The 20,792-nt window shown below is 37.6% G+C and overlaps 1 protein-coding gene across 3 annotated transcripts in view; it reads left to right on the forward strand.

The window, feature by feature from the left end:
* SPAG16 (sperm associated antigen 16) overlaps positions 1–20,792 on the forward strand; it is a 332,745-nt gene that overhangs the window by 50,973 nt on the left and 260,980 nt on the right. For all 3 annotated transcript variants that reach the window (XM_015867953.2, XM_015867952.2, XM_032445972.1), the window contains exon 10: positions 5,983–6,113. In XM_015867953.2, the coding sequence (XP_015723439.1) occupies positions 5,983–6,113 (131 nt within the window). The remainder of the gene's footprint in view (positions 1–5,982; positions 6,114–20,792) is intronic.

Genomic DNA, 20,792 nt, shown 5'->3' on the forward strand with positions numbered 1-20,792 from the left:
GTGGACCAATGCAGTATCTGTACCCTAACAATAACATCATTTTTCTTACTTAGATTTTGTTTCTGAACAAAACATCTAGTGTTTGTTTGAAGTTCTGTCGTGATATGCTAGGAGTTGTGCTGATGATCGTGTCTCTGTGTGTTTAGACCCAGTCTGAGAACAAGCTTGTTCATTTTCAACTTAGAACCACTACTGATGCTATAGAGCTTAGCTGTTTTTTTTGCAAAGAGAGATGGACTGCTCCTCCTCCTCCCTCACCAGAGGACTTGGCTCCAACAAATGACTGGCAAATGATCCTTGTCTCAGTTGTAGATTGATTTCTTTGCTGGCAATTGCATAGTGAAGCTAGTTTGTATGGACTTCAATTTCCCACAACTGTATAGTGAAACTTAGAACTATGTAACGATGATGCAAACAAGGCCAAGCTGTTGTTTAGATAAACAGATTTGGCTGTTTCTTGTTTTGTGTTATAGTAGGCTACATTTATTCTCAGCTTTGGGGTAAGTTCCACTTTTCTTACTATCTTCTGTTTTGACAGAGGAGAATCTCTTGCATCTTTCTCTAGGAAAATGAAAGCTGCAGACTTGCTCAGAAAAACCTTGCTTTCAGAAGCAAAAAGATTCAGTCTTCACTTAAAAATTGAAGACAAGAAAGGAGCTTTAAGGGTGAATTGTCTAAATTGTATAATGATTCCCATCAATACAAGATTTGTATCTTATCAGGGGGAGCTAATGATCTAAGGTTCCTGAGACAGCTTGGTTTGTAAGCTGTTGTAATGAATGTCATTGTGGTTTGCCATAGATTACCATCTTCTCACATAGCACATATCAAAGTTCAGGTTCTTACCTGGAAGGAAATATATATGTTCTGTTATTGGGGTTTTGTTTTTGTGCATCAACCTGTGAGTTGTTAAAGCAGGGAATGCTTCTTTAAGTTCATGTAACTTTGGTTTCTGTATGGCTCTCAAGGTAAATCATGAGTAATGGAGCCTTAATTATGTAAGGGTATGGATGTGTTTGCACTATTGTCTTTGCCAAGGATCTACCATTTGGATACCTTCCCTCTGCCTACAGAACAAATGGAGTTGGTGGTGCTTGCTCTTTCCTGTTAGCATTTTTGACTGCCATGGCAGTGCTACATGTAAATGAAGTGGGTGACAGGGCCGCTTTTTACCAGCAGCTAACAGTCTGTATCACCTGTAGCTTTAGACAACAAAGATAGTGCAGTTTCTAAATGATACTCTGGGCAGGTACAATGCACCACTTGCTTCTGCTGCTGTCAGTGACTGAGGACGCATATTCAGAATGGTTATGGTTCACAGAGATTCTTTCTAGGGCACTATTTTGAATGTAATGTTCCTTGCTTTTGATAAAGTAACAGGATGTTTAATTTCACAGGCGGGAAATGCATTACTTTCCCTTTCATAGTGATGTAAGAGAATGCCTAAATAGCTTTTCATGTTTGTCATAGTGCTGCTGTCTAGTGCATAGCAGATACAAGGGTGAACAAAAACCAAATATAGCAGCAGCAGACTCACTGTGTCTTAGCTGGCTTCCACTGCTGGGGAGCACTTGAATCACCTGACCACAGCAAGTGACCCCGTGGTTCATGCTATTCAGACCCATAAGGCTGAGCCGTAGATATGAATTATCTCTACAACTGAGTCTGAGTCTCTTGTTGTAGTAAAATAAGAGATTATTGCAGCACAAGAGGTCAAAACTACAATTTCAGAAATAAATGCAGAGGACTTCATTGCACTGTAGATGAGGAAAATGAGGATAAATACTTTTTTATTGACTTGCCTTCTGTGAAGAATGAAAGAAATACCAATATTTCATATTATCCTCATCTTTTAACTGCATTTGTGAATTTTGCAGCATTCATTCACAGCAATATTTCCTGAAGCTGTATCTGTTTGGTTTTTTCTACTGAAAAATACAAGACTTTTTGAGTCACTTTTATTCAGAGTACCCTGGTCTGATTACATTTGGTAATTTTTAGTCTGAGTTACTGAAAGGGAGTGAAGGAGCTCAGTTGTTCACAGTGCTTTTTTCATGTCATTATTCTGATTGTGCAGATTTGTAGTTCCTGAAGGGTAACATTTCTGAAGCAGCAAGCACATCCAGCTTCTTGCATCTGCACAAAGGCAGTGGCACAGGTTGGGAGTATCCTGTTTTTAGTTAATCCCCTTACTTCTCTTTTTAGCCTCTGTATGGTAAGTAGTGTAGACTCAACTACTCCCAGATCTGAACAATGTTTGGGACTGGCTTCAGAGACCTGCAGGAATATTATGCCTGAAATATAATCAGCACTTGACTTGTATTTCTGTAAACAACATTATTTTAGCCACAAATGTGTCATTTCTTCCTGGAATGGCAGTACAAAATTTAAGTGGTTTGGGAGCTTTATGTTTTTACTTTCTAATTTGGGATGTTTCTGTTTTTCTTTTCCCTACGTTGTTTTGTAATTTCCCTTTCTCCAATTGTTATTATACATGAGTTACAAAGTAATCTTATTTCTGTTATCTTACATAAGTTTCACATAAAATTTTGAGCATTTAGGTATTAATTGGAAGTTGATTTTCCTTAATAAATGTTTGTATTACTGCTTTTAAAGACATGCAGTCTACTTTCAGAGGAAGAAATCCAAGGGATATGTAAATTGCTTAGTCAAATGGAGATACAAATATCAGGTGCAAACTTTTAAAACTGTACTCTTTAAATCCTCTGAAATCCCAATGCTCTTCAGAGCGTGTTTGCAGTTCTTTCTCAGCTCTTATTTGTTACTTAGAATGTCTTTAAAAGCAAGTGCAAGTGTAGGAAACTACATTTGGATGGCTAATCTGTGTGAAGTGGGTGATTCGGTGTCTGTGTGTTTAGTTATCACCTCAGTACAAGATACAGGTGCCTTGTTGATGCCTGAGTTAAGACAAGGGGGACCATTTTTGGTCATCTACTTTGCTCACTCTCCCTTGTTTCTGTCTTCCTTCTCAGTCAGAAGAATAGAAGACCAACATCCTGGGTTTGTCAGTGTTAACAGTCTGTGCCATTCTGCAGAAATGCATTCTGTTGTTCTGGGAATGGAACAGCTGAGCACTGTTAAAGCTACTTGAAGCTGAAGTTTTACATATCAATAAAACCTTACCCCAAAACAACACAGAAATTAATAGAGGATTTTATGTGAACAAAACTAAGTATGTAGCTTCTTAGCTTCACTGGGAAAACATAAACGTGGTTTAGATGGGATGAAACTTACATAAATGTCTGTGATCAAGTACGTTATGCACTGAACATCCAAACCTTTTGTCAGACCCAGTCTTGCTTTTTTAATAGTCAAGTTCAAAAAAGCACTACAAAACAGAAAAACACCACTGGATTTTGAACTCATTTTATTGGGCTTATTTGTGAGATTGAAGCCATAGGCTGCTGGAAAGTACCTCTTAGGTCTCATCTGTAATAGTTACACTGGCAAAGATTAGTAATGTCACTAGCTAAGATTAGTAGTAATTCTGATAGTCATTTAAGGTGTTTGGTTTAGGGTTATAGCATCCTTATAGGACGTATAGTGTAAAAAGCTTCTAAGGTGGGAAAAAGAATGATATTCTCTTGATAGTCTGTGATTTTGAAAATTACATGTATGCTTATTCCTTTAAATTAAATGTTGCCATCAAGTTAAGTACAAACAACAAAAGTAGATATCCTGCTGTGTGTGCGCATTTGCAGATTGAAATGCATAGATTTTATCCCATTCTTCATCTTTGTTGTGGGCATTTTAAGTAATACAGTAACTTCATTCTTTGGAAGTTTCTCCCAGCAGGATGTTCTGAAAATGCTGCAGATGAGAAGGATTGCAAGTTGTTAGAAAACTATAGCCTCTGTAAGACATCTTGGAATGACTGATGGAGCACTTAAAAATATTGGGTGCTGTTACCCTCCTTACATTCCTTAATGGCAGTCTGTTTTTAATAAATCTGTTTAGTTGGGTTAATCGGAGTTAGTAATAAATATAGCCCAATTATAACAAATAGACGCTGATTGAAATTTCACCTGTAAGGATTAAGTATATGTTTATATGTAATTTGTTTTTTTGGCTTTGTAGTTGCAAGACAAATGTATTTAGAAGTATGCAGAAGGTCTGCATTCTACTCAGTTCTGGAGTAGTTGATTTTTTCTTTTAGTGCAGAAAATTCATTCAAGTTACTTAAAAGCACATAGTTAAGCTGATGCTTAAATGCAGAGGAAGACTTTGTACTTGGATAATGATGGATATACAGTAGCTATGTATCAAAAAGATTATCACAATGTGATATCTGTTCTCTTCAGCGAAGATGAGTTTTGAATACTTCTTTATGCAGTTTACCTGCCTGAAGTCCTGAATGGTTATTTCAAGCTGTGTGTAAATGACAAATGCAGATGATGTCCAAACAGCCATCCGATGTCCGCTTCTTTGACTTGGCTGTCACAAAGAAGGGCCGTTCATTCGTTCTCAATATCTCTTACCTGGTAGAGCCAGTCCTGACTCCAGCTATTTTAGTCTTCTTTTTAAAATATTCTCTTTCGTGTTCAGTTTCCAGTGTTCTTACGTCTGCTACAAATAGATCTGAAGGATGTGGGTCTTTGTACAAATCCAGTCCAATAGTGTATTTTAAACATGTTATCCAAGTATCTCTGCTGTGCCATCCACTTCAATCAACACCTGATTTTTTTGCCTTCCGTTATCTGTTGGTGTTGTGCTGTTTGTCATTATTACCAAATGAGCTAAGTACATAGACCATACTCTGGTTGTCTTGTAGAGGAAATTATCTACAGGTTTCATTCTAAATTCTTATCTAATGTATAATTAGTTTCATCTGAATAAAAAAATCATCTTGAAGCCACAGATTTCCAGGACAGAGACCTCCTTGCACAGCATAAATGATACATCTTCTCCTGTATTTTATGATGAGTGAACAAAAGCCTCGAAGAACTGACTTGGCTTCAGATCTGTAATAGGATCTTAGAAGGGGCTGATTAAGTGCAGATGCTTTCTCACTGTGTTGCTGCTTTGGTGAGACAAATAAAAGGCTGCAAATCTGAAAATACCCATTAGACATAGACAGTGGCATAGGACAGCACCAGCAGCTGATTAGGCAGATGTCTCATCGAAGCTGCACCACGGGGTTCTGGTCCTCTCTTCAACAAGTGCTGCTGTGCTGGTGGATTCTGCTGGTAAGATTGTTAAAATTGTTTTCTGTTTAAGGAAAAATAATTCATTTACTTGAGATCCGATCGATATTGACTTTTGACTGCCTACCAACAAATACTTCATGGGTGCAGAGATCGTGAATTGAACAGAAATTATTTGCTTCCATGGATTTTTGTATTCTTTTAGTGTTATGTACTTAATTTATGATAAAAACATCAGACCAAGTTTGTTATTTATAACTTCATCATTACACAAACTCAGTGGTGAGGTCAAATTTCAGCACATTTGCCACTTTACCTGAAAAAATCCATTCTGCAGAGCTGCATCTTTCCCAAAGCTGCTACTCTGAAAGACATACAAGCTTTTTTGGGGTATTGGTAGGAGTTTTGCTAGTATCAACAGTGAACATCTGTGTTCTTATAACAAACGCAAGTCCACTGTGTATGTTTGGTTACAAACAATGATTAATATTGATGGTTGATCTCTTCCTTGAGCTATGCTGTATTAATGTAACTGTCTAGACATTCGTAAAAATATAATTTTATAAGAACAAATTAATAATTCTCATAATATGCAGTGGCTCACTGCAGGCACCAGTCTTCAAGATCTGCCTGTGTTCATTTTTAACAGTATGTATCAGGATAAAATCAGGACAACAGTGATTTAATAACTCATAAAAATTGAGCGGAGGGGAAGAACAAAGAGACAAAATTGTGCTTTTAAGGTTAACATAATAAGCAGTGCATTGCATGAACTTGTGCAGCTTTTCTGAAAATTATATGTTTTTTTTTCCTCTAGGATTCGGAGTTCCCTGTAGATTCTCAAGTGAATTCGTACATTGCTCCTGCCAAAGTGTGTAGTCAATCCCTGGAACATGGAGAGTATAAACTGGAGAAGACTTTAAAACTGCATGACGCAGCAGTGAGCTGGTAGGAGCTGCTAACAGTACATTTATTTTATTGCTAAATACATGTTGAGTCTTTTTCTTTCAGCAGATCATTCAGAAGCTTTAAATCAAAGTAAATTGGGAGAAACCAACTGCCCCGTTGGGGGGAGATTGTCTAAGAATATAAAAGTGGAGAAAATGTTTGTGAAATTGAGTGGGAGCATAAATACAGTAAAATATATCAGCAGAACTGCTTACAGATTGAGATTCATTTTTGTAGGAAGGGTGGGATTCGGTTAGCAGATACAGATGTCTGTGATTCCCACTTGATAAAGTCTAGTTTTAGAATGCTGAACTAAAATGAGGAATATTTTTGCTATTTGTATTTGATTACAACTTCTTCCTTTGGGTCAAAAATCAGAAGAGTTTAAACTTAGATTAGCCAGAGTGTGCAACAGCCTGTAAGCAATGACATTTCAGGGCTTGTTAGCTACGGGCAGAGGAAGAAAGTTAGTGTTAGCATGATGATTCCAAATTGTATAGTTATAATTTCAGTCTTTTTAAAAGTAATTTGTTATTTTTATCTTTCAGGTAAGTTTTATGTAGAATATTTTCCTTATTGTGTGGTAAGGAACTAGTAGATTACTTCTGAGGGTGTTTCTGTAAAAAAAAATAGAACAAAAAACATTGTTCTTAGAGTTAATTTTAGTAGCTTAATTTCATGTTGCATCTAAGAAACGTAATCCAAGTTAGCTATGTTGTAAAAGCCTAAAGGTGTGGGCAGTTCTCATACAGGGTAGAAGTTTGACAGTTGACAGACTTGTGCAAACATCAGTGTTGAGAAAAATGAAGATTTCATTGTTTAAGCAGTACAGAATAGCAGAGCCAAGTAAAGCAGTGATGCAAATTAGAAAGTAGTTTTTGGGGTAGGTGAGTGTCAAGTAAGTCATGTCTGTGAAATGCAAAACAATCTTTATGCATTTAATAACTATAGTGCAAAGCTCAGACTTATAGTTGGCTGCCCACATTTTGTACTGTTTTATTCTAGCTTGGCAGGGTTCCTCCTTAGACTCTCAGATACTTGATTCTGGTTTTCCATCTGTCTAAGTCCTAACCTCAAACATGTCAAGTAATATTTTGAATAATTTTCTTCTGTATTGTATAGTCATATGAGGCCAGTTGGGAAAAAAATCAGTGTTGCTGCTTTGAAGAGACTGTAACAAATCCACCTGAAATGTTATCGAGTTAGTGGGCTTATCAAAAAGCAGTCAGTGCAGCAATGGTGTATTGGTGGGGGGGGATTGAAGCCCAGACTGACAGAGGAAGAAAACACTTCCACCCTTGCAGGATTTTCAGTGAGTCAGGTAGAATAAAGATGACAACATAGTCTTTCCAGGTTGTCTCATCCCAAAATTCACACAAGAGGCAGTAGTGTAATAGTTGCCATGTTAATGTTTGTCAAAAGTGTCCTTTTACCTACAGTAGAAAGTGAGATTTATTATAAGCTAATTTTAAATTGTATTGCAAATTACTTGTAAGTATTAAAGTGCATAATGTGTAGTTTTAAGTGGTGATTGCTCAAAAGCTCATCAAGGAAGGATACCTCTACCTAAACTTTGCAGTTACTGTGTACTTCAGCAAAAGCAAGGTAAGTGTAATGTGTGTTGGTGTAAGAATATTCTTTGCATCTCTTATCTGTTTTGAATGGTATCTTTTATATCTTGCTGAAGGTATTATTCTAGATCTTTATATCCAGTATTTCTAGTTATTGCTAGGAGAAATGGTTGTATGTACTGGAAATTCTGAGTACTTTCCACAGTTAGTAAATGGATGTCACACCTTGAGGATACGATACCACTCAAGAAAGTAATTTACTAGTTGAAAATAAATTGGATGTCTTTAGACTTATTTGGAAACCCTTTAACAACTTGCTTGAAGAAACAGCAACTAAATTAGAAAGAAAAAAACCCAATGATTTGGAGCATTTATTTAATTTCATGTACTGACAATATGATATTGACTTTCATCAGAAGGCACTGCTTTAAGGGAAGTGAGGGCTCAAATAGAGCTCTGAAATGATTTGAATTGCTTGTTTAAAAACGTAAAAATGTAAAAGCATGAAAAGCAAAAAAGATTGTTAAGATGTTCTTGCAAAAATATAAGCACTATAAATGCAGACTGTAACCGAACCTCTCATTTGCTTAGAAATCTCTTTATGAACATAGTGGATTGCAATTTCTACGTGTTTAACTATGAAAAGAACATTCAAAACTCCAGGCTGTTTTAATTAAAAAGCTTTTTCTGTCTGTATAATCACTACTTAAAATCAATCTTTGTAAGTGACTGGAAAGGCTTTGTTTTGTTGTCTTGCTATTGCTAAACATTGTATTGTTGCTTAGTTTTGTATCAGTAGGTCATTCTTGACAGTGGCTCCACTGGAGTATGTTTAACACCCTTCCCTATCTGAGGAATAAAGCACAAAATATTCCTGTGTGCTTCACGAGAACAGATCTTAATGTTGAAGAAAAGGATGCTTCTAGTATCTCCCTGGCAGCAGGTGGTAAAGGATTTAAATGGGGGAGAGAAGTTATGAATACTTAAGTTTTGGGAGAAGTTTCAGGTGGAGTTCATACCTTACCAGATGTTAGGGGATCTTGAGGCGTGCAGCTAATGCACACGGAGCTGTAGTGATTGTTATTAGTTTGGTAGAGCAGCTACTGGATCCTGGAGCTGACTTTCCTCAGAAGTCCAAGAGGTTATTAAATGCATAAATTGTGGTGGTTTTGGTTTTTTTCTTGTAGAATGGCTTGGATTCATTTCTCTGTGTAAGGAATTAAATGAAAACGGTGCATTTGAATAAATACTGAACTTCCACTAAATTTAAAGTAATGATGATTGTGCAGGTTTACAGACAGAAGATAGAGAAACCAATAGGTGCTGAACGAGAACAGTTTCTTGTAGTTGATAGGATAAATAGAAATCATCCCGTTGACTTAGGAGGAGACCAGATTTGCATTTTGGATTTAGGCTTTTCTTATCAGAAGCATCATCTAATAAAGACAGAACGGAATCTGTTTTGTATATGTATTAATACAATCTTTTATGTTTCTGTAGAAAATGCAGCTCCAGCAAATCCAAATTCAGACTTTTTACATGCCTTAAAGCTGATGCCTTAAGACCTTCAATTTAACACCTTCCCTTGGGTAGGGAAAAAAATCCCTTGGGAAGCCGTGTTTGCTTTTTGCCAAGCTGAATGTTTCCCGCTCCTCAAATCTTCACATAGACACTCTTCTGCATTAAGCTCACATTTCTCAAGTGTCCTTGCAAGTATCCTAGTAAATCTTACTCTGCCTGCAAGGAAGGCTGTAAGATCTATAATGCATAAATGATCTTCTAAATCTTACTTGCTTACTGTCCATTTTCTCCTTACTTGCTGTCTGCCTCCCAAGGGGTTTGGATGGCTTACCAAGAAAGATATTTCTGTGTCACTCTGTGCGGTACATCTGTCACAGTTTACATTGTCCTCACTTGGGAAAAGAAAGATGCCTATGCAGACATCATTCAGTGCATTTTTAGTGGTTAGCATGGTGTTGGAAAGTAGAAAATTATCATGTATTAATGTTGGACAGATGCTAATCTGAAGTGCAGCTGAAAAGAAAACAGTAATGGTGTGAGTTTGAGATTAGTGCAGTGCTGTATTCTGCATGTAATTTGATGTGCTTTGTGGTTAAAAAAAAAGCTGTTTCTCTTGGTGTTTTTTTGTTTGTTTATTTGTTTGTTTTCAAGTTCTATATCAGAAAATGAATGTTGTGAAAACAGTGGGTATTTGGTATTTATCTGTGGCCTTTAATAATACCCTTAACTCCAACAGAATGACAAGTGAAGGCTCCACCACTTTTTCTTTCCTTTTTGTTAAATTTTTAAGACATCTTTTCCTTCTCCATCCTGCCCACGCATCGCAGACATAGGTTACAGTCTTCCATTCAAAGCATATTTGCTTTGGCAATTGCTTTAAAAATGCCTTTGGATTGCAGTTAAAGTGTATGACCTATTAACCTCAATGTATACCTATACAAATAGAAAATGTATATTCTTGTTTACAAGTAACTTAATGTCCCCATGTCTTTTTTCCTGTTCAATATATTGTAAAAGAAAAAGACAGAATATCAAACCCGCTCTGCCTGGGCACAGTAAAATACGAAGCTGGAGATAAGTATGAAGAAAAGCAAATACAAAATGTTTAGTGATTATCTTGGCTTTCCTGATGGACCCAGTAAGAGATAACTTTTCTATGAGGACTAATTCATCATTATATCTTATTATGCTGGTTTTCCCTATTATTATTATTATTTTTTATCAGTGGATTCCAGATGAGATTTTTAGAACTTATCTCCTTGGGAACCATGCAAATTGACTTGCAGCATAAAATGTGTAGGTGATTTTATGAATCTTATTCAAAAACTGAAACTGAAGTTACTCTTGTGGTGCCTTGTGCACAGTTACAGAGGTGAGATGGGACAAAACTGCAAATTCTTGTATCCTTTCCCTTTTAGCTCCTCTACTGCATTTTTCCTCCTTTGTGTAAATATGTGTGTTGGTACACAGATATACATACACATGCATGCAGAGGAATGACCTTTGCAGAAAGAATACTTGGTGAGTGTTAACGTGAGGAATTTCCTTTTGAACTAGTCTGAAGTTGGCTGTAAAATACAATGGTGCAGATTTGTGTTTTTTTCTTTAGTTTCAGTCTGATGCAGAGGGAATTCTTCCATCATCCACCGAACAATGTTTCGGTCAGTGTCCTGCTTTAAGTCTCCTTTGGGCACTCTGCTCAGTTTTAATTTTGATTTCCAGACTGTTGTTCTAACAAAAGATGGAAGAAACAGGCTGTTAAGATTTGTTGGGTATGAACGAGGTAATGGAAGTAGTGTAAATCAGTTTGTAAGCAAATGTCTTGATAGTTTTTGCTCTACTGCCTGTCCCAGTTGGAGAGGGTTCCATATTCCACATTTCAAGATGGCTTTCTTCTCTCTCCTTGATTTTCATTGTGATGCCGTACAGTTCTGTCATTGGGTGGCTTGATGGTTTGCTGAGACCGCTGCCTGTCAGACTGATGAATGTTGTCTCCCTTTTTCCTGTATTCCAACCATTTGTTTCTATTTCTGTGTTTCTGTACAGCTGGTGAGGTAATGTCATTTTGTTCTGTGTCTGTATGATGCCAGGCAAAATACGGTCCATCTGCCAAGGGGTGATCAGTCATATGAATCGTATTGTGTCCTGAAAGAAAGAATGCAAGCTAGAAAAAGGGAGTTCAGAATTTGCGGCGTGAAATTCCTCATCAAAGAAGAAAAATTTAGGAAGGTGACTCCCCAAAGCATTACCAAGTAATTTTATGAAATTACTTTTTTTGATTAACAGTAAAATGTTTTGGTTAACTGTGCTGTCATGTGCTGATTCTTTGCATGAGTAGACACTGTGAATTGAAGATTTGCCATAGCAGTGTTAGTTGCTGCTTAATTTTCCTATAGAAATTATACCTGATTTCACAGGTACATGACATACAGTGTAGCTGCTGTGGAAGTTTAGCTCAAGCACGGCAGGCTTTGAAGTCTTGACCCATGTTAACTATGGGGCATGTCCTGTACTCCTTGCTTTCCCACTTCAGTGATTCAGAACTTACCTTTCTTTTTCTGTTCAGTTTGCTTAGTATCTTATTATGTCTTGCAGTAGATGTTTCATACTCAAGACCCACGACATAATTTTTAAATATGGTCTTTCTTGTCCCAAGTGTGAATTTCAGAGCTTTATTTCTGATGACAAGAGGTAGCTCCAGAATGGAATTTTTCCTAGCAAACTGGTCTGGAACCTGGTGGTGTATCTTTTTCTGGAACTGACTGTCCCAGCATATAATCTCTTTTGTGTTAATATATGAAAAACATTTTTATAATTTGGCTGTGACAAAAAAGCACCTTTCTGAGAATCACTTCAGGAAGGAAGACACTCTTCAGGGCTTAGACATGTCACTGAAACAAATCTGTGTTCACGTAATTGTGTAAGTAAATAGACTACAATCTTGAACCTTTTAAAGAACCTCCTGCAAGGAATTTACTGTTTCTATTAGAACTGCAGGTATCTCTCTTCTATTACTGTTCTCCGAAAGCTAAAGCTGTAATTGTTCTTTCAATTTAGGCATAAAAGACTTTTATCAAAGATAAGGAAAGTGAGTCTCACCTTCATACAAATTACTCAGCCCCATGCTTCCTAGCTCTCACTTCTATTTTATGGAATATGAAATGGATAGAAATCTGGTTGGATGGCTGTGTGCAGAGGATGGTGATCAGTGGCGCAAGATTTAGCTGAAGGCCAGCCACTGGTGGTGAGCCCCAGGGGACTCTGCAGGGTTCATTCTCATTCAGCATCTTTGCTGATTACCTGGTGGGTGGGACAGGGGCACCCTCAGCAATTTGCAGGTGTCCCAGCCCAATGAGGTGTGCTCAGGGTGAGCGTGAGCTGCTCACAAACTCATGTGTGCCATCAGCCTCAACTGCAAAACCTGAATTGTGGAATGCCAGGTGGCAGCGGGCTGTGCAGGTTTAATTTAGTTCTTTTGCTCTGTGAAGACAGAAGTGGTGTATCTGTGTATGTGCTTATGTGACTGCCTGCCCTGCTGGCTGAGCCACCTTTATCTCCCCAGTGGTGTTCTGTGTGGCTGTGCTATTCTTATGGGGAATAATTCCTGTAAGATTATATACGGAGAAGATCCTGAAATTGAATTCATGTCTTTTGAGTCACAGCTCAATGCTCTAGCTTTCTATTTCAGAGTATCACTGTTTCCTATAGAAATTAAGTTCTTAATTTTTTCTGCACTTAGACCTCAACATAACAGAAAGATTATTTCACGGACTTCAATCTGTTCATTATCATACTACATCCCTGTAAGAGCTTTAATGCAGCTTATGAGGAAGAAGTACTTGTAGGAATATGTCAAATGTATTTTAGCTCCTTGTAATGCAGTTTAGTAAGGAAACAGTGAATAATCAGAAATTGCAGGGCGGGTCACACTTGGATAAGCTCTATGAGGGCTTAGTGTAGCACAGGTAGGAAGGCATGGCTCCTGGCAACAGCCCTCCATCCCAGCATTATCCTGACTATCATCAGTAATTGGAGGAAAGCTGTGTGTTTCCTTTAGCTCTGCATTTGCCTCTTCTCTGAGACATCTGGTGAAAGTCCCTGCGTGTCCCTCTCTGTAAGTTTTCTGGCTGCCATAGTTGAGAGGAGTTTGTTTCTCTTTAGCTTTGTCTGCAGCTTTGACCACACGGATGGCTCCTGTGGGAAGGCCTTGGTTGTCACTTTAATGGGCAGCTTGAAACCATAACAGTAATAATTTGAAGTTGTATTGTGCTATTTTATGGCATGCCCATGAAATGAGCTGGGTAGCTCTGTAATTTTGTTAGCAAACAAGCATCTTTATCAGAGAACAGGATATTTTCAGGGAAGGTCAGCATAGGGAAAGTATATTTTTATTAGTTACCTTCATAGTCTGCTTCAGAAACTTCACAGAAAGTCTTGGAAGTACTTGATTATAAAGGCATGATTGTAAAAAGACTGTCTTAACTTTATGAAGGTTCCTCTATATTTTCTGTAGGCTGGAAACTATCATGCCTGGTAACTGTCAGCAATTCTGAATTCCGGTTATTATCTTTTTGGTCCCTTACTTATTATTGGTAATCTGTGGACAGGAGCAGGGTTGAATAGATTGGGTCAATAGTTTTCTGATCTTCAAGAAACAGCCAGTCTATGCTGAGCAGCTTGAAAATAACTAATATGAATTTCTTTTAATGATGTGTAAACAGGGTGTCGAGATGTTAGAGAAAGGAAGTATTTTAATGAGCACAAAAAGTCATTTTGTGAGAGAATCCACTTTGTGGCAATATTGAAAAAAACAAGTTCTAAGTTTGTTTTAAAATAGAACAATGTTAAACTCCAGGATTTCTGAAAGATGAGTAGTATCAGTCTTTATGTTTCCATGTCTGATAGATTCGAATTCCTATCTGCAAAAAAAATCCTCAATTAATGTATAGTACTGACTTTTCTTGTCACATGAAAATTCATTTACACTTGTACTGTGTTTTCATCATCCATTCAGAACTATTCTTTCTTGAGAAACATGGAGGGAGTGGTTACTTAAGAGCCTTCATTTTCATTCCATGTTTCAGTTTTAATGTTTCTGGGATTTCCACATATAAGGAAGGTCACATGCATCTTTGGGAAAAGAATATATATATATATATATACATATATATATATATATATACAACTTTTTAAAGCTGTTTTTTAGGTAATTGTGTGAAGACTTTGTGAATATTTGAGGCAGAAACACAGATTAAAAAAAAAAAAAAAAAAAAGCCAAAAAGATACAAAGTTTGTTTAGTGGGAAAGGAAGGAATATTGCTGAATGGCATTTCTGAGAACTGGATTGTTCTGTGCTTAATATGTTGTGATACTGTGGAAATGGAAGGGGAATGTGATGAGAATATAAGGAGAAATATCTCCAACAATGCTGAACTAATGGAGTCATTGCAAGAATGGTAAAGCAGCATTCCCTAGGGACATTCACATGATTTGTGCTTCACTTTCAAGATGCATTATATGTACTGTACTTTATGTGTTATGGAATAATATTCAAACTGTAATAAAATTGTTGGGATTATTACATGGACAAATTCCAGGATTTTGTCCAGGGTAGTGGAGATGCAAAAAGCAAACATGATCTTGGCCAATTTTCTATGCTCCTCATCAAGATCAGAATGCGTGAAGTTCGGTGTTTAAAAGAACAGGGGATTGCTTGTTCTTTTTACTTGCCAAGTGTGCCTGCAGGTGAGGCAGGACAGCACTGCCTTGGGTTACAAAGCAATCTGAGCTGCCCAGAAAAAGCAACTCCAGCCTTAAACCTTCAGTATCCTGGGCTCTGCAGTCTCGATCAGGTGCTGTTCCTCTTGAACTTGCAAATACACTGTGTTGTTACAGAGCTGTGCTTTCCAGACTGTATTTCAATCAAATGAAACTTAAGACATCTTGCTGTGGGAAGGTCCGGTATGATTGCTTATCGCTGACTTGTTAATTTCTTTATTGAGCAGGTTGTGGGAATTACTGCATACTTCTACTACTGTCCTATTTGCATTTATGTCCGTGTGCTTTTGCGTTTAATCTTTGTGTAATGGCATGCATATTGACTGTGCTCACAAAATGTTTCTTTTTTCTTTGCCACAGATGTTTTTGTTTTAATTCCATTCTAATTTCCGTATGGCATATTCTGACAATATCAGTATTGATACTCTCTGAGCGGTGCAGCTGTTGATAAGGTTAATAGAAAAAGTAGGAGTTGAACTCAGCTCGAAAGGTGAAGTTTCAAGCTTGTCTTTCAACATCTTTTAGTGGTATGGGGTGAGGGGGGAGTAAATTCTAGTGAGCTTAGTTTGAGCTGCTGAAATAAATTTAGGAATATTATTTTCACCTGTTGGCTTGTTCTCTACATGATTTCTTCCTTGATTATTTCATTCTGATTTTCATTAATGTAACATGGCTCTGAGGAGACCTTACTGCGGCCTTCCAGTACCTGAAGGGACCTACAGGAAAGCTGGGAAGGGACTTTTAATGAAGGCATATAGTGACAGAATGAGAGGAAATGGCTTTAAACTGGAAGAGGGGAGGTTTCTCTTTCTTCTCAAGAAGAAATTCTTACTCGCTGCCTATTCCTACAGGAGTATTTTAGGCTGAGAGTTTGCATGCCTTGATAGAGGTAACTGAGCTTTGAGAGTAGGGTACCACTACCAGAAACTGAGTGACACACTTGAAAACTTGGTTGTGAAGGAGTTAATAGGCTGTGTGCTACTTCTAATGGGCGCTTTTGTTTTTTTATCTCCTTTTCAGCTGACAATGAGTTACAACTATGAATTCATTTACAGAATGGGATTTAATTGTTGCTATTACAGATAATTATGACTGGCTTGAAACTAGCTAATTTTTGGGGCATCAGGATCAGATTACATCGGTTCGTGTTTCCTGCCAACACTATTTCAGTGCGGATTTGCTAAGGAGTAAGGAATCCCTGTTCAGGGCTTTGGAAACTGAAGTACAGCTGACCTGTGGCAGTAATAATTTTTCTAGTAGTTCTACTAGTGCTGACACTTGTGCACCTCTTAAATCACTTGTGCAGAGTTGAATTCAGACCCATCTTTCAGAAACTCTGTATGCAGGTGTGTAAATAAGTGAACATATTTCAGATGAAAGCAACTCCCATGTAGAGCCTTGAATAAAATGACAAGATTGCCTTGGGGAAATCTGGCGTATTCTAAAAATTGATCTTAGTTGTAAATGTTGATAAAATCTGATGATATGCGGAGCTGTGAGTTCAGTCTTAAATTCAGCTAATGATACAGTTACAATTTTGCAGTCAACAATGTAGGGCTGATCATCTGCAGAGTTAAACAGCTCAGAAACTCTTTCTCTTGAACCAATCAAGAGAACATCTTGATTTTCTGTTTACATTAATTGATGCTGAATGCTATGAGAGTAGTAGCCAGAGTTCATGGCATCTCTTGCATTTTACAGCAAAGCAACTTAGCAACTCATAATAAAAAAGTGGAGTCTTCAGTTCCCAGTGTATTGGACATGGAAATCTGCAATTGAGAAACAGAAATGTCATGCAGGTGGAAGTCTGTGATTATCTTTGTTTAGTTGTGAGTGTCTGTAGTCATGAAATTTAATAGGTGATTATCAGGGTGATTGCCAGACTGAGCTTCTGTGCTGATGAAACATGTTTGTTTTTCCATAGAAATAAATCCATCTGTCTGCAGTGACATGTTTCAGGCAAAAACTGTGCAGAATGTGTTTGCTTTATTACAGTTTACAGCTCGCAGTTGTGTGTGTGTGGCTGCAGATAGTGTTCTTGGTCTGCTTTTTAATGTTTAGACTATAAAACGAAGTTCAGAAATAGGTTACTTTTAATGTTCTCCATTAATTTCTTCAGTTGAACAGTTTTGTACTTTGTCTCACAGAGGAAAATATCTAAGATGTGTTTTTAGCTGTTATTTGCATTCCTTTTTAATTAGCCTTTGCAATTGCAGAGTTTAGAGAGCAACAAAACAAAAAATGAGTGTCTGAGTGCATGACAAGTTATTCCACATCCTAGACGTAGCGAATGAAGGCGAAAGTGCTCCACACAAACTAGAATCAGAAGTGTTTTCAATATTACTGTGATAGACATCTGGGCAGCCCAGATGGCCTCGCTTCATCTGGGAAGAGCTGACTTTGAGCAAAAGCTCCTTCCTTCCTAATGCACAGCAACAGGAGATTTTTCTCCCAGCAGTGATACCAGGTGGAAAGCTTCGCACCCACAAACTCAAATAAGTCTTAGTGGGTGTTTTTATTTCTTTCCCCAATTCTCAAGCATCCAGTCTGAACGTTCCAGAATGAGTATTTTATCTTCTACTTGAGAAATCATTTTCTTTGATAGTTGACAGCTGATTATTTTCTAATTACAGAGTTTGAATTAGGACTTGACCTTTTGCTGCTGAGTGGACCTTCCCTCTTTGTTTTTCAACTTAGTAGTATTGTAACCGGGGTTCTGTTCAGTGTGTTGCATGTTATGTCCATGCCCTTGTTAGTGGTGGTGTTGTCATGTATTGTTGCTAAGATTTGAGAGCATTGCACTGCTATTGAGTGGTGCTTTACAGTTGTTACTCCGTTGCACATGTTGAGGTTTGAATGTGCTTTAGATCTACAAAATCTGATGTCTAAACAGTGTAATGAGCATTTAGGACTTTTTTAGGACAGTTGGTAAAATTTTACTGGAATCTATAGGTGCCAGATACCATGGTGTTGTCCTAAACAGTGCTATTTTAAACACTTCTAGAAATGCCTTTTTGTAGTAAAACGTGTATTTATATAGCTGTTAGATACATTGGCAACTGGAAGCTGGGGGAACACTTTCAAAATGCAGAGGTGCCATCATCCAGAATACCAGTAGCCGTCATTTCACCCAAGCAGAATATTGCTGCTGGAATCTCCTGCATTTTTTAAAAACTAACTTATGGAGCATCCTTCATCCTTAATTACATCCCAGTACAGCACTGGCTGCGGTGTCACTGGCTCTCTTCAGAGGGAGTTAGGGAGCAAGGAAACTTTTTCTGTGCTTTGAACAGTGTCTGAATGGTTCTCTTCCCTATCAGAAGGCAGACAGCGCAGGGAGAGGACAAACAAGACAACAGTAAATGAAGGAAGATTGATGGCCACTGAGATCAGTGAGAGCTTTTTATCTAAAAATAACTTCCTGGGGCTTCTGAGTAGTTGGGAAAAATGTATCAAAGGAATATGTAATTTTCAGCACCATCCTGATGTACTGACAGTTAAACATGCGTGGAACTTGGTTTGCCTCAGAAAACAAAGCAGTAACTCTGACTTAATGGTTTGTGGACGGGCTCTTTTAAGTCACTGTATAATGATGTGCGGGTTTACAGTGTAGAAATGTCATTCAATTCCATTTTGTTGCCTGTTTTCCTAGTGCAGAGCAAAACAGCTGTTCAGGTATTTAAATTTTTCTTACTATCCATTGCATGCTGTATGCTGATGAAACAGTGCACTTTTATACACATAGCAGTCTGTGTACCTTATGCTTGCTGTATGACAGAGTACTTGAATGTGCTTTTCATGTATCTGTGGGACAGTCTGCACTAAATGTGTTATTTCTAATTCCATTCTTCAAGTTTAAGAGGGTACTTACCTGAAGGATCAATCCAAAGACATGTTCACATGCAGACCAAGAAGTGTTGCTTATACTCTCTCTAAAGTGAGTGAAGGCAGAAGTTTAAAACCTGAAAGCAGAGTTTTTAAGTGGTTTTTTTTTCCTTCAAGATGTGTTTTGTGTTTGACAGTTTGTAAAGAAGGAGTTGCTTACTCTTAGTGCCTGCACTTTGTAAAGAGGGAAGCTTTATATGACCTTGTGGTGGGGACCTGAGAAAAAGGCGGAACGGGGTTGAGCATGGTCATGTTTGGGGTAGGTAACTTGAGGGGCTCCTGAGCAAAGATTTAGGAAGAGCCATCTCAATTGGACTCTAGGTGCTAAGTGTTTAAACTTCATTTCTAATCCCTGGGTATCATATTTAACCTATTCTTAAAATGAAAAGAAAAACCAATCCTGTTTGTCCTTATTTACGTTATCTTTGTCTCAGGATTGGTTCTTGCCGTATTTTTGTGTCATTTCTTGAACTCTCCATCCTTGTCGGTCTTCAGATGGATCATGGTGTGATGTTTAGTCTGTGTGAGCAAAAGGCCTGGACCTGATATGCAAGTCATTTTATTAATGTATTTCTGTTCTGATTGAGCTGGCAAGGAAATGGTGCATTGAAAGAAAAATTATTTATTTGTTCTATCATAGGAAGTAAATTACCTACCGTATGCCTTTTTTTTGCTAAGAAGTAAAATGTAAAGCAGCTCTGGTAGCTACTGAAATTCACATTCAGGTGAATTAACTTTGGGTCTTCATATTTCTTTTGGGCAGATTAAAGAAAATGATTTGTGAAGAACGGGAGAATGGGAGCACAAAGTCTGTTGGAAAGGACAGTACCTTTGTAACTTTACTGCATAGTAGCAGCAATAACTTACGTTAGAACCTGAGCTCTAAAGGGCTAATTATGTAAAATTGTGTTCATAAATCAGAGCAATTTTCCCTAGCATTTAAACAAATTTTAAATATAGTACTTGAGTAAGCTTTTTGAAATTCTTGTGGGAATTGTTTCATGTTGAACTGAGGTTTTTGGTATTTTAATGAGCTGGCAGTATATGTGGAGTGATTTGGCTGTATTTTAGTTTTTGTAGATTACTTAGATCTGCTAATTAATACGGCCCTTTGAGACCTTTTTGTGAAGATTAATGGGTTCCCAGAAGAATAACATTCCAAATGCTAGAGATCTTCAAGGCTTTTGAGACTGGCATTATTTTAAATTATGCCAAACTTTACTAGATTAAACATTATCTGTTGATGGAAGAAAGGCTGAAATTCACAAGTGGCACGGTAAAGATAAAGCACCCATTTATACTCATTTTATTTTCCCTTTCTGCAGAAAGCATGCAAGTTAGAAACTCTCAGATAACATTAAGGACTAGAAGGATTGAAATGGGAGGGAAACAGTTCCTAACAAAGCCTGAGGAGAACTACTCCTACAGGAAGAAAAGCTCCACCACTTGGGGTGTTATCTACCCTCACTGCATACACACCTGGTAGTCCCTGTAACTGGAACCAAAGTTGACTTATAAACCTGAGTGATACTGGAGGCATCCTGAGCAGGAAAATGGGATTTGGCTCACTTGAGAAAATCCTTAGGAAATGTCAGGGTCTAGACTACTTTGACTTCAATAGTTTCAGAAGAATCACATAGGAGGAGAGTTGACATATATTCTTGAACGTGTGTTGGTCTCCCCTTTTTACTACTCATTGAAGATGCGCAGCCACCCTTTTTACTGAGTGTCCTTTTTGAAGAATGAAGTTAGTCTTTGGAAAGGCAATGGAAAGCAGCTTCATCAGCCTTGGAAAGAAACATGTCTGCCTTGAATTTGTTTTATATTCCTTATATATTGATGCTGAATGTCTGTAGAAATGTCTGTTCTGAGGTGTATTTTTCAGATGGGTGGTGTTTGTGGTGTGTCTTGGGGATTTTTTGTT

The sequence above is a fragment of the Coturnix japonica genome, chromosome 7 (genome assembly GCF_001577835.2).
Source record: "Coturnix japonica isolate 7356 chromosome 7, Coturnix japonica 2.1, whole genome shotgun sequence".
Taxonomy (NCBI): domain Eukaryota; kingdom Metazoa; phylum Chordata; class Aves; order Galliformes; family Phasianidae; genus Coturnix; species Coturnix japonica.